Raw genomic sequence first — 14,594 nt, 5'->3', positions numbered from 1 at the left:
GTACTGCAGTATCCTTAAGTGAGTGCTAGGGGACCAGGGTTCCAGTGAGTGCTTTATAGTAGCATTTAATTGATTCATAGCGAGACTTGAAAATTCTAACAGTATTGGAAATGGGTCAGGAACTAAACACAGTAGATTCTCTTGTTGTGTTTGTGATGCAGATTGAGCTGGGTTTGTTTTAGAGACTAAGAGAACTCAGGTGCATGCACACCCTTGTGTATGTAAGTGGCTGCTGATTAAACCTCTAATAGCACACCAGTCTGTATTTGCTGGTTAATGAACATGTCATCTTTATCAAACAAATTCCTTTCAGATATTTGTCTGGAAGGGTGAAGTGTTGTGCAAAGCATAGCTCTGAGTAGTTACAGTTTGATGAGAGAGATTACATTCTAGCAGACATGCTTACTGACAGATTCTCTGGTTCCATAAAGCTACTCCTACCCTCCTCCTGCTGACATAGGGAGCATGGCTCTGGGAAGAGTTAGACCTGGGCTTTCTATCAGCTTTTCGGTGGGGCTGTCTGTGGATAGGAGTTAAAGTAGTCCTTCCCATGAATTACACCAGGTTCCACACAGTGGCGACTGAGGATCTGGGCCTTTGCTTATAAAGCAGCTCCCTTCAAAATTACTAGGAGCTAAATAAAAATAAATAAATAAATTTAAAAAAAATTAAAAAACTACCAACCAAAATCCAGTTAAAATGAGATTAAAACATTGTAAAAATTAAACAAAACAATAAAAAGCCAAACATGATGAAAATAGATTACCAAAGACACAGTAAATACTAGGGACCAATTGCACCACTGGTGTGATTGGCACATCTCCAATAATTTGAGCACAGAAAATTTGCCACAGTGTTTTTATAAATATCCCCTTTGCCACCAAGGAAAAATGTAATATAACTATTTAACTGGCTTAGCTTTTGTGTTAATGTGCAGTCAGAGAAATAACATTCCTAATTATAGCAATAAAGGAAATGAAAATTGAAATCTTAATCATTTTTCAGGAGCAATGTGCAGTCTTTTGATACTGGAAGAAACACAGGATGTTTTTCACAATGTCAGATTAAATGACCATATAGATTTCCTCAGGCCTTAAATGTTAATGAAATCTTTGAAAGTGTTATTTGATTATAAACTACTAATATATTTATTTGCTATTCCTCTAGTGTTATACTGTTGTTGTGATTGGTTTAATAGAACAACTGTACGGTATTGTGAGCATACTAATTAGTGACGAGTTCTGAAGGAAAGTAGATATGAATGTTCAGAACTACTAATTGTGCCAAATAATCTATCACTTGAGTCAGCCTCTGTGCCAGATGAGTAAAGGTTGGCCAATATTACCTGGGATTTTAAAAAAAGGGGATGTGGGGTGCCATAGGCAACCCTGGTAATAACAGGCTGTTAAAGGTACCTCTAGTACCCTGCAGATTGATTGGAACTGCAGTAAAAAAAAGAAAAAGAAAAAAGAAAAAACAGAATTATCAGGCACATCAATTAAAACGATTCGGTAGGAGAAGCTCAAAGGGGCTTTTGTAAAGGGAACTCATGCCTCAGAATGGAGAAAGGTAAGTAGCAGTTGTGACAGGTTTGCTGCTATGACAAGCTTTGGTTTGCTCCCAGTCCTACACTTCCACCAGCAATCACATAGGCAGGGACACACTCAGCTGCAGATACATGCATGAGCCAACAACAGAGAGGCTACAGCTAAAATAACCACCAGCTTCCCAGCCTGGGACCCCAGAGCTGTGCCATCCTGCCTTGGTCCAAACCCTGACCAGTATTAATGTATTATCTAGTTTGCTTTCCTCTCAGTATGGAGAAGATATACAAGAGCCTTTTCCCTGTGAGCTGTCCCCAAGCACTTTGTTCAAAATCCCTGGTTTAGATAAAGCAAAATAAGTTTATTAACTACAAAAATACATTTTAAATTATTATAAGTAACAGCAAACAGGTCAAAGCAGATTACCCAGTAAATAAACAAAAGCACACACTACGCTAACTAAAAGAATAGGGTTTGAATTAACAGTTTCTTATCCTGACTGATGATACAGACAAGCTTGCAGGTTCTCAATGCACAAGCTGCACTTTCTTTGCAGCTTGGGTTTTCTTGGTTTCCATACACAGGCTAAAAATCCCTATGCCTGGGTCCAGCATGTCCTCCAGTTCTGACTTTGTTCCTTAGGGGTTTCCAGGAGTTCTCTTGTGTGGGGAGTAAAGAATAATGGATGTCACTCCCTGCATTGTATAGATTTAGTTTTTGGTGGGAGCCCTTTGTTTCACACTCAAGTTTGCAGAAAAATACTGGTATATAAGTTTCTGTCATGTTCCCTGCTTTCATGCCCTTCCATATATTGCTGACTCATAACAACCATTACTTTTAGGCTGTCAGGAGCAGATGAAATTCAATGCTGTTAAATGCAAAGTAATACCCATAAGAAAATATAATTCCAGTTATCCATGCAAAAGGATGGGGTCTAAATTAATAGAAACACTCAAGAAACAGATCTTAGATCATTCTGATTAGTTCTCTGGACATACCTGGTCAGAATGCAGTGTCAGTCAAAAAGGTGAACAGAATGTTAGGAACCATTAGGAAAGCTTTAGAAAATAAGTCAGTAAATATTATAATGCCACAGCATAAATCCATCGTCTTGTAGATACTAATTGCAGTTCTGGCTTCCCCATCTCAAAAATGATAGATTAGAATTTGGAAAGGGTGTAAAAATATGCAATGAAAATAGTGATGGGTATAGAATGGCTTCCATGTCAGGAGAGATTAGAAGGTCTCAGACTGTTCAGCTTGGAAAAGAGACATCTAAGGGGGTTGTGATGTGATAATGTGGAGAAAGTGAATAAGGAAGTTTGCCCCTTTACATAACACAAGAACAGGGGGGTGCTGTCTGATTAAATTAATAGGCAGAAGGTTAAAAAAAAAAAAAAAAAGGGAAGTATTCCTTCCTGTAACGCACAGCCAACCCGTGGAACTTGTTGCCAGGGAACGTTGTGAAGGCCAAAACTATTTAGATAAGTTTACTGAGGAAAGGACCATTATTGTCTATTAGCCAAGATGGTCAGGAACAAAACCCTTTGCTCTGCATGTCCCTAAGCCGCTGATTGCCAGATGCCGATACTGAACAACAGCGGATTTATCACTGTATAATTTCCCTGTCGTTTATTCCCGCTGAAGTGGTTGATGCCAGGTGCTGACAGATAAATAGGCTAGATGGACCATTGATCTGAACCACTAGCCACGTCTACATGTGCTAGCTACTTCGAAGTAGCCGCGCCAACTTCGAAATAGCGGCCGCCACGGCTACACGTGGCGGGCGCTATTTCAAAGTTGACATCGACGTAAGGCAGCGAGACGTCGAAGTCGCTATCCTCATGAGGAGATGGGAATAGCGCCCTACTTCGACGTTGAACGTCGAAGTAGGGCACATGTAGCCGATCTGCATCCCGCAACATCGAAATAGCGGGGTCCGCCATGGCGGCCATCAGCTGAGGGGTTGAGAGACGCTCTCTCCAGCCCCTGAGCTCGATGGTTGCCGCCTGCAGCGGCCCCTTAAAGCTCCCTGCCCCCTGCCTTCTTGTGCAGGAAGCTGAGAGAGCGTGCAGGCGGCAGCACAGCCACGCGGCCTGCGTGCACGCCTCCCTGCAGCCCAGAGAAACCTCCCCCGCTGCGATGGCCGCCCGCCAGCCCCCTAAGCGCCTCCAGGGCACCCCCCCCAAGGGGAGCCAGGGCTCCCAGGCCGGCAGCCAGCCAGGGAAGAGGCAGCGGGGCCCCTCCTGGACGGAGGCCGAGCTCCGGGACCTGCTGGGGCTCTGGAGCGAGGAGGAGGTGTTCCAGGTAATGGGGAGCAAGAGGCGGAACGCGGATGCATTCGCTCAGCTGGCCGAGGGCCTGGCCGCCCGGGGTCACCCTGCACGCACTCCTGACCACGTCAGGAGTAAGGTCAAGGAGCTGCGGCAGGGTTATGCCCAGTCCCGGGATGCGGCCAGCCAATCTGGGGCCGCCCCTGTCACTTGCCCCTTTAACAGGGAGCTCAGGGCCATCCTGGGCCCCCGGCACACCTCCTCCCCGCCGGCCACTCTTGATTCCTCGGCCGACGAGCCCCATTAGGCCCTGGAGGCGGAGTCCACCCCGGAGGCAAGCCCCGCACCCCAGGAGCCCACCCCTGGGATGCCGGAGGAGGGGGAATCCTCCTCCAGTGACAGGGGGCTCCGGATTGCCAGCCCATCCCGGATCTCCAGCAGGGCGTCTGCCCTATGGGTGTCCCCCGACCGTGGGAGCGGACCGTCAGGTACGTACCCCCCCGGTGCACACCCCCGGGGTTGATGGGCGGGGGCAACAGACATGACCAGGGCCCTCCACATGCCCAGATGACCATGGCCCCAAGGACAGCAGTGGCATGTCCCTCAGAAGAGTGCATCAGCCCCTGCCCCCCCAGCATGACAGTGCCATGCCCCATCCCTGGGGATGTGGGGAGCGGAACCTAGGGTCCCCCGGGGGGAGGGGGTGGGACACCCATCAGCAGCAGCAGCATCTCCCGGGGATGGGGAACCAGCAGCAAAGGGGTGGGGGGACAAGGGCCATGGCTCAGGGCCCATACTAACGGCTGTCTCCACTCTTCTTCCCCCTCTGTGTTCTGCAGCTGCACCATCGGAGGGACCGGAGAGCGCCGGCAAGGTGTCAGTGGTCCCAGAGAGCCCACCGGGGCCATCACTGCAGGCCAGCCCCTCGGCGGAGCACTGACCAGCCCCAGGGCGGGGCCGACGGCGGACCCAGCACCACCCCCAGACGGCGATGGACCCCCAGCTGCTGGTGCTCCTCTGGCAGCAGCTGGAGGTCTCAGAGCAGTGCCTGCAGGTGGAGGAGCGGCGCCTCCATCTGCAGGAGCGGGCTCTGGCCTGGCGCCAGGAGGCATGGGGGGCCTTTATGTGCACTTTTGAGCGCATCGCGGACTACCTGGCCCCCCATGCCGCGCCGCCCGCCGCTCTGCCTGCCCTGCCTGCTCCACCTGCTGCTCCACCCGCTGCTCCACCCGCTGTCCCACCGCCGTCTGCCACCGAGGGGCCATCTGCCAAGGGGGACCTGGGGCCTGCTGACATCCGCCAGCCATATCTTCCGGTCCGCCCAGCCCCCAGCCAGCCCCGGCCAGGGCTGAGGCTGAGGCGAGGGTCGCGCTCGCCCACGCCCAGCGCTGGACATTAGGGGGTGCGGGGCCCAGGACGTGCCCCCCCCCTTTGTACATATCCCCTTTTACTTGTGTTGTTTATAGTTTGTATTAGACCCCTGTTATGTTACGATACCTGCCCCACCATGTAAATAGTTCTCCCCTTCCTTGTGTTCCACTGTTTTTTGGTTATCCATATAATATATAATATGTATATTTGTTGTAATAATATAATAATAAGAATTCAACATTTTGTGGTTTCACGAACAACAGGTCTATTTTTTTTGCAAGAAAAGTTGGGGGGGTGCTCTTGGGTGCTCTGCGGTGTGGGCGTAGGGGCAGGGAGTGTTGTGGAGGATGGGGGGGTGCAGTGGGGGGCCTGCCAGCATTCACCCCACAGCCTGGTCGAAATGGGACCGCAGGGCCTCCCAGACCCGAATCCCCTCGGGGTCCACCTGGCGACTGGGGGCAGCGGGTGGCTGCATGTCAGCCCTGCCAGCCTCCACAGCCCAGCCCTGAAAGAAGGCCTCCCCCTTGCTCTCCACCAGGTTGTGGAGGGCGCTGCACGCGCCCACAATCTGGGGGATGTTGGTGGGGCCCGCATCAAGGTGGGTGAGGAGACACCTCCAGTGCCCTTTGAGGCGGCCAAATGTGCACCTGGCGCGCTTGGTTCAGGCGCATGTTGAAGCGCTCCTGGCTGGCTGACAGATGGCCCGTGTAAGAGTGCATGAGCCAGGGCTGGAGGGGGTACGCTGCATCTGTGACGACGCAGAGGGGCATCCTGGTGTCCCCCACAGGGATCTCCCACTGGGGGATGTAGGTCCCCGTCTCCAGCCGGTGGCACAGGCCCGAATTCTGGAGTACACGGGCGTCGTGGGTGCTGCCAGGCCAGCCAACATAAACGTCCAGGAAGTGGCCCCTGCTGTCCACCAAGGCCTGGAGGACCACTGGATGGTAGCCCTTCCTGTTCAAGAAGCATTCTCCACTGTGCTCCGGGGCGCGTATGGGGATGTGGGTCCCATCCAGAGCCCCAAAGCAATTTGGGAAGCCCAGGGTGGCAAACCCCGCGATGGCAGCATCCAGGTCCCTGAGCCGCACGAGCCTGTGGAAGAGCAGGGCGTTGATGGCGCGGACGACCTGCAGGGGAAGCACATGGGAGAGCACCAATGAGGGGTGTGCAGGGTGTGTCTGGCCCTCCCTTCCCAGGGCTCCCCTCCCCTCCCCGTGGGTCCTCTTACCTCCATGAGGACAGCCCCGATGGTGGCCTTGCCGGCGCCGAACTGCTGCCCCATGGATTGGTAGCTGTCTGGAGTGGCCAGCTTCCAGACAGCGATGCTGACCCGTTTCTCCACGCTGAGGGCACGCCGCATGGCGGAGTTCTGGTGCCTCAGTGCGGGGGTGAGCCACTGGCAGAGCTCCAGAAATGTCTGCCAGCTCATACGAAAGTTCTGGAGCCAGCGGTCATCGTCCCACTCGCCGAGCACCAGCCGCTCCCACCAGTCGGTGCTCGTGGGGTAGCTCCACAGCCGGTGGCGTGTGCGGTGGTGGGGGCGGGGAGCAGCAGGGTCTGGGGTTGCTTCCTCCTCCCCTGGGGGCAGCTCCTCTTCCACGAAGAAAAGGTGATCAGCTGCCTCCTGCATGGCATTGAGCAGGGCAAGCACTGCTCCTGCAGGGGCGGCTGGGTGGACCTCTGGCTGCTGCTGCTGCTGCTGGGGGTCCATAACTGCGTCGCCGAGGTGTGCGTGCCTATGGCTCTGCAGACCGCATGCTGTGCAGGCTGTGTTTGTCTGAGAGGGGCCCTTTAAGGGAGCGGCTAGCTGTTGCCCCAGAAGTGCTAGTCCGCCCTGTGACCCTGTCTGCAGCTGTTCCTGGCACCCTTATTTCGATGTGTGCCGCTTTGGCGAGTAGACGCTCCCTCGCAGTGCCTACTTCGATGTGGTGCTGCCCAACGTCAACGTTGAATGTCTACGGCACCAGCCCTGGAGGACGTGTAGACGTTATTCATTGAAATAGCTTATTTCGATGTAGCATACACATGTAGATGTAGCCACTGTGACCAGTGATATAATCCAGGTATGCACATTTGTTAGGAGATAATTGCCACATCCAATCATTTTCAGTTGATCATCTTATAGCCAAACTAGTTAGCTTATAATATATCTTGCATGATGCCAGGGACAGCCAAACAATGGCACAAGAAGGCAGTTAATTTCTGTGCTCTCTTCAGAGGGCTCATCCATTTCACATTTTCGTAATGCAAGGACCTCATAAACCTATTATCAAAGAAGACGACAGTTAATTTTGGCAGGGATGTTGTGGGAACTTGTTAAAATGTACCAGTGCAGTCTCTTCTGAAATATCTCATTTTCTCAGAGAGAGAGAAATTTTCCATATACACAGAAAACAGACAAAATACATTGTGCTGTATCAATAGAACAGTGGTGACAAGGCCCTTACCATTTCTGTTAAGGTGGAAATCCTTCTAAAAGAGAAACAGAAGCACCATTAAAAGTCAGGATAATGGAGGCAAGTAGGGAAGCTCCACATATGTGATGGAGTGATTAGTGAAGTTTATGCTCTTAATTAGGAAAAGGCAGTTCCTTCTAAAATCTAGAGTTAATTTATTACCAGTATAAATCCTTATCTGCAGCTCCTAAACCACTGAAATAGTCTCACTTATTCCTATGGACATAAATAAGGGTTTACAGAATTGGCCCCAAAATCATGTATAATCCAACACAGCCATGTTTGTTTTTCAGTTGTTAGTAACTTTTTTTTTAAATCTTGAAGTGTGTTTTACAATTTTTTAGTATTTGTTTCCCCAGTTCTTCTAGCTCTACTCTTCTCTCTCCTGTTCTTTTTTTCATTGTTTTTTCTTCATAGTAGATCCTTAACGCACTTTGTTATAGTACGGAAAAAATGTACAAGCAAACTTTATCACAGCTTTTTTTTCTCTCTTTTAAATTATGGTTATAGATGATGTCCAAAAGCACAAACTAGGCTGCTCTGTGCATAGCACAAACATTTTAAAATCAGGACAGGATTTCAAGCCAAAGTGAACGCTGGATTGAATATCAACCTGGAGCTGAACTTATTTTGTAGCTGGTGTTTTGGTGTTTTCACTGTGTCCCTTTCCTAATGCTAAAAGAAACACAGCACAATCTTTTTTACTGTGACTCTGAAACGTTTGCAACTATTAAATGACAAGAATAGACAATAAAGACAAAAGAGACTTTAAGATGGTCTACTCTCTATACACTGGGTACATGCATGGGGCCTAGCCTGAGTGCAGATTACCTAACAGTCTCGTCAGCCTTTGTTGTAGGAGGCATTGCTGCTCAAAAGAGTTAGGCATGTATTCTGCCTTTTTATGTAATGCTGTTCTTACACCTGGGGGGAATTCTGCTTCTAAAAATTCTATGCCCACTATTTTGTAATTCTGAATATTATATTTATCAAAATAACAGAATAATCGTGCCAGTTTCAATTTATTTTTGTCATTTATTTCAAAATATCTGTCAACAAGTATATGAGTAACAATACAGACAACAAAAAAAAGATGCAGGAAATGTCTTTGACAAATAGATTCCTTACTGACATTGTTACAGAGCTATGAATCATAATTCATTGAAATTACAGTGCAGAAAGGTATTTCCTCTACCTGTCAGAAGTATTGCAGTGTCTTGTGGGGAAGTTCAGGGGTAACAGAAGATCTGAGTAGAGAGCAATGTATTAATGGAAAGGAACCAGGAGTGAACTGGAAGGTTGTTGGATGTGTCTGTGGAAAATATGGAACTTTTTTTTTTTGAGGGGGGGAAGTGATTGATAGGGAGACGGGGAACCTCTTCCATTCAGTCAAGTACATTTGTCCCTGTCAATGTATCCCTTCACCCCCTATATCATCTCCATGTATCCATGGACCCTCACTCAGACACCACTTCTGCCCCTGTCTCCATGGCCCTGCACTCTCATTCAGTCACTCCTCTGTTCCCATGTGGCCCTGAACCCCCATTTGGCCTACTTCCCTTATCCCCATGTGTCCTTGAACCCCTTGTAAGTCCGCACTCCCACTTCCATTCGGCTGGTGGCTTGGTGCTGCCACACCACTAGCCCTTCTGAACCCCAGCCAATGTGAGTGCCTCCCCAGCAGCCCTGCGTACTCCACCCCAGCCATCCCTTTGTATCTTGTGTCTCTTCACCCAGCCTTGTGGATAGGGTGCTGGGAGGAAAGCAGCTTCCCCTCCCTATCTACAGCTGGTTGCTTCAGCCTGTGAGTGGGGGGACCTCTGATCTAGTGCCACAGCAGGCCCTATTGGGCACAAGGTGTAACTGCAGCAGCTGTCCTGCAGAATCTATTTTGGGCAGGAAAAAATGAAAAACTGCAGAGGCCATGAATTCTGCACCTGTGCAGTGGCACCGAATTCAACCAGGAGTACATTTTGGCTTCTCTTTTGGGAATTTGATGCTTGTTTTATATTTCAGCCTAGGTCATGTGTTGGGTCTTAGTGAATGCCTCACCATCTTGCCGAAAACAGCTTGTTTTTAGTGCGTATGTTTAGAAATATATTTGTATTCTGGGACACTGACAGGGGCTGTGGGCAAAAGGGGCAATTGCATAGGGGCCTGGCGGATTTAAAGGGGGCTGGGGCTGCCGCTGCACTGCTGTAGCCCTACCCAGGTCCTAGGCCTTTTAAATAGCACTGTTCTCTAACAGTGTGGGAGGACTACAGGGATCCCCCAGAGCTGGGATATGCAGAGCTGCAGGGGGGTGTGGCGGGGGGGCTCAGATATTGTAGCCATGTGAGTGAACAGGGAGGAGAGAGCCTGGCTGGGAATGGAGAGGGAATAGGTTGTGAAGAACAGGAGGGAGCCGTGCTCTGGAGTAGAACTAGGCATGGAGTGAGGGCTGAATGGGGTGGAGGAACTGGGCTGGGAAGGAAAAAGAATGCGAGGGGGGTCAGAGGTGGGCAGGGATCACTGGGAGAAAGGAGCTGAGCTGAGGGATGGGATAACACAGGACCACTGAGGGCAAAGGTGGCCTGGGGTGGCAGTGAGAGGAAGGGGGCAGTCTGAGCACAGGATTGCAGGAAGGCAGAGCCAGACTGGAGGGGCAGAGCTGGGCAGGGGGCTGCTGGGGGGACAGAGAGGGGAAGGGGCCATCCAGCACAGCACTGCTGGGGACAGAGCTGTGCAGGAGTGATAGGGCTGGCAAGGAGTGAAAGGAGGGTGAGAAGGGCACCGCCATGGTGACGGGGATGGAGTTACAACTGACCGGGGGGTGCTCTGATTGAGGGGTGGCACTCGGGGTTTCCCTGGGTGGGGGCAGCGGCTTGTGCCTCTGTCCAAGGAAGGAGCACAAGGGGCCTGTTGCTTGTGCTGCCTGGGAGCCCAGAATTCCTGTCATCCTATTGTATTTATTGGCCTACCACATTATGCTTTATTAGTTGCTTGTGTATTCATTTTATTTCATGAGTAAAAATGCCAAACTGCAGCAGACTATTTTTGAGGAAGCCGTTAATGATTCTGCAAGCAGTTTCTGCTGGTCCAGCACTGTGCCCATGAAGACGTCCTTTGAATGAGTGGTATGCAGGATAGGGAACTTAGTGGGTAAAGCAGGGCTTGTAGTTGGCCAGGATCCAACCCTAGGACCTTGGGATCTTAACATGTGAGCCTCTGTTCCCTGAGCTGAAAGATACATGTCTCTTAGCCAGGGCTGTAGCACACTCACCAATCTCAAGCTGATTTAGCTGCCGCTGGAAGAGAACAAAGTGCCATGCTGAGCAGGTATGAGTTACACTTGCTTGCTTTTTCTTCATTCTGAGGGCTTGACGTGCCTCAGTGAAATCAGGAGGAAATCTAGAGAAACCAAAGGAGTTGTTCCAGTGTAGAACCAGTGTAAATGTGATCAGAATCAGGGCATGAGACTACAGTATAAAAGTCGTGAAGAAAACAAATGGCTGATCTGCATGCATTTATTCTCTGTAGAATACCTGAGATGTGATCAATCCAAAATCCACACTGTCAGACATTTTTAACAGCTATATTTTTTCAGTTTGTTTGCTTTAAGGATCTCATAGCATTTTTGTATAGCTAGCTTCACTGTTTTGACTATAGAGGTTGTGTTTTCTGTTTTCACTTTTGTTTTTGATAGGGTTATCACACAACAGAAATCAAGAGGGGAAGATATTATTGTATAATGGCAGAGATTGCCATAGGCTTTCAGAGCAGGTGTAGAAAGTGAAGCTATTTTTAACTCACTTTTACAAACTGCCTAGATTACAAGCTGACAGTGTCTCCTTTAATTAAGTCATGAAAACAAAAAAAGATGATTATCTCTTGGCACTCCCGTCATAAAAATTATCCCGTTCTCTGAAGCTGCTGGGGTCTTTCAGAACACATTCAACAGCCATCTCTGATGATAAAGTATACCCCTAAAAAGTCTGTTTTGGGCAAAAATTGAGGTTAGATTGATCCTCCAGGGTTTAAAAATGACTCATTTCAGATTTCTTCTTATCAGCCTTATGTGTGGCTTGCTGTAGTACAAATTCTTACATTAAAACTCAGTTAAAATAGCTCCCCCCCCCCTTTACTGACTCTTCTGCTCAGTGCATTATCTCAAATTTCAAAGCAGTTTGCTGAGGTACTTCTTATACCATTTTGCCCCTTCTCCTCACAAGGGATGTTATTTGTGTAGTTGCGCCTAATTAAGTGATATGCTTCACTTTTTCTTAAGATATATAATGTGTGTGCATGTACAAATTTACATGTACGCAAACATCTCTGGAGGCACTGTAATAACAGATAAAATAACATGTATTTTTTTATGTGCAAAGATATCCTAGGTGGTCACACAGGTCCCCAGTCATCAAGAGCAACCAGCCCTACTATAGGGCAGGCAGAAAAAATAAAGCAAAAGCTTGTGGACCTTGGGTAAGCATTTTATTGTTTAAAAACTAGATTTTTATTAGATGGGGGTGGAAAGCTGTTTCAAATAACGTTTGTTGATGGTCTCTAATCTTGTTATAGGGCTCCCTGGAGAAGGAGTTCCCACAAAGGCAAGAAATGGAAAGAGAGAGAAGTCATTAGGGTGGTCTGTGGCACCAGGTATGGGTAAAACAACAAAGATGTGATCACACTCATGCCAAAATCCTTGACAAAACAGTACTATCCAGGAGGTGAAACCAGTCACAGTCCACCTTTCCTGTGTGTATTGCTAGAATAAACGTATACCCTCGAGCAAAATTCTGCTCTTATTAGATTCTGAGAGTCCCTGTTATGGTCAGTTGTTTTTAAGGCGAAACTGACACAGTTGGGAAGATATTTTAACAAACAGCAAAATAATAAGTATTCATACCCTAAAAATAAAATTAATCATATAAGGCCCAAGACCTGCTTATGCTCCCGTTGACAATGGGCATTTCATACATGTTTTTAGAATTCACATACATATGCCTATATAAAATATTAGGTCTGTCAATTGATTAAAATTAATCAATGATTAATTGTGCTTTTAAACAATAATAGAATATCATTTATTTAAATATTTTGGACTTTTTCCACAATTTCAAATAGGTTGATTTCAGTTACAACACAATACAAAGTATAAAGTGCTCACTTTATTACAAATATTTGCACTGTAAAAAACAAACAAAGGTGATTTTCAATTAACCTAATACAAATACTGTAGTACAGTCTCTTTATCATGAAAGTTGAACTTAAAAATGTAGAATTATGTACAATAAAACAGTGTACAATTTTAAAAACTACAAATCTGCTCAGTCCTACTTCCTGTTCAGCCAATTGCTCAGACAAATAAGTTTGTTTATAATTGTAGAAGATAATGCTGCCAGCTGCTTGTTTCCATTGTCATCTGAAAGTGAGAAATGGTGCTCGCACGGCATTGTTGTAGCCCGTGTGCCAAGATGTTTCTGTGCCAGATCCACTATGGATTCATATGCCCCTTTATGCTTCAGCCATCATTCCAGATGTGCCTCCATTCTGATTACAGGTTCTGCATGAAAATGATCCCAAGCAGTGTGGACTGATTCATGTTTGTTTTCATCATCTGAGTCAGATACCACCAGCTGAAAGTTAATTTTCTTTTTGGTGGTTTGGATTCTGTGGTTTCCTCATTGGAGATTTGCTCTTTTAAGACTTCTAAAAGTATGCTCTACCCTTGTTCCTCTCAGATTTTGGAAGACACTTCAGGTTCTTAAACCTTGAGTCAGTAGCGGTAGCTATCCTTGAAAATCTCACATTCTTTCCATTTTGTCAAATCTGCAGTGAAAATGTTCTTAAAATGAACAATGTATGCTGGGTCATTATTTGAGACTGATATAACATGAAATATTAAAATTGAGTAGATGAAAGAGAGCAGGAGATATACAATGCTGCCCTCCGGCATTCAGTCATAAATTTAATTAACATATTTTTAATGAGCGTCATGAGCATGGAAGCATGCCCTTTCTAATTCTGAAGGGGCATACGCATACTTACCATATCTGACACATAAATACTTTGTGTTGCCAGCTATACAAATGCCATGTGAATGACTGTTCTCACTTTTAGGTGACATTGTAAACAAGCAGTGAGCAGCGTTAACTCCTGTTAAACATACTTCTTTGTTTTAGCGATTGGCTGAACAAGAAGTAGACTGAGTGGACTTGTAGGCTGTAAATTTTTATATTGTTTTGTTTTTGAGTTTAGTTATGTACAAAGAAGTCTACATGTGTAAGTTGAACTTTTGCAAGAAACAGATTTTGCTACAATACTTGCATGAGGTAAATTGAAAAATACAGTTTTACTCAGCAAATATTTGTAATAAAAATAATATAATTTGAGCACTGTACACTTTGTTTTCTGTGTTGTAATAGAAATCAATATATTTGAAAATGTAGAAAAAATATACAAAAATATTTTAATACATTTCATTTGGTATTGTGTTGTTTAACAGTGCAATTAAAACTACAATTAATCATTAATTTTTAATTGTGATTAATTTTTGAGTTAATTGAGTGAGTTAACTGCAATAAATCACAACCCTGTAAAATATGTGGGAGGCCCATTATCCTAAAAGCATGACCATGCATATCACCGAGCACAGAAAAGCAGCCTTTAACAGGATGTATGTTAACAGACCTTAAATATATTTTTGCAGCAGCACTATAAAACTGCTTGTTTCAGAAAGTGAACCACTTTACAACAATTTGAAGATACATAGGAAAATTTCATATTAGAATTTGGCATAACATCTCATGTAAAGAGTGCTGTTAATTGCTTAATGAGACAACATCTTCAGCACCTCTGTTCACTCAAACCCAAAACCCCAGAAATAGCAACACCTCACCTTTCTCCTATGGTACATATAGGCTGTGTATACACTACAAAAATAACTTTGAACTTGCTTGATTCAAAAT

The 14,594-nt window shown here is 46.5% G+C and overlaps 2 protein-coding genes across 5 annotated transcripts in view; one reads left to right on the top strand and one right to left on the bottom strand.

The window, feature by feature from the left end:
- Nucleotides 1-14,594, top strand: part of PPP1R9A (protein phosphatase 1 regulatory subunit 9A) — a 245,320-nt gene that overhangs the window by 208,109 nt on the left and 22,617 nt on the right. For 2 of the 4 annotated variants that reach the window (XM_074984714.1, XM_074984712.1), the window contains 2 exons: nt 12,012-12,108; nt 12,205-13,015. The exons of the other annotated variants lie outside the window; for them this stretch is intronic. In XM_074984714.1, the coding sequence (XP_074840815.1) occupies nt 12,012-12,108; nt 12,205-12,292 (185 nt within the window). In that variant the 3' untranslated portion in view covers nt 12,293-13,015. Of the gene's footprint in view, nt 1-12,011; nt 12,109-12,204; nt 13,016-14,594 lie in introns of those variants that run through there. 4 annotated transcript variants of the gene reach the window in all.
- LOC142007987 (serum paraoxonase/arylesterase 2-like) overlaps nt 10,603-14,594 on the bottom strand; it is a 70,580-nt gene continuing 66,588 nt past the window's right edge. Inside the window, exon 10 of the mRNA XM_074984716.1 lies at nt 10,603-11,034. The gene's annotated coding sequence lies outside the window, so the exon portion shown is untranslated. The remainder of the gene's footprint in view (nt 11,035-14,594) is intronic.

This window comes from Carettochelys insculpta, chromosome 2 (genome assembly GCF_033958435.1).
Source record: "Carettochelys insculpta isolate YL-2023 chromosome 2, ASM3395843v1, whole genome shotgun sequence".
NCBI lineage: Eukaryota > Metazoa > Chordata > Testudines > Carettochelyidae > Carettochelys > Carettochelys insculpta.
This window is presented reverse-complemented; position numbering and strand designations above follow the sequence as displayed.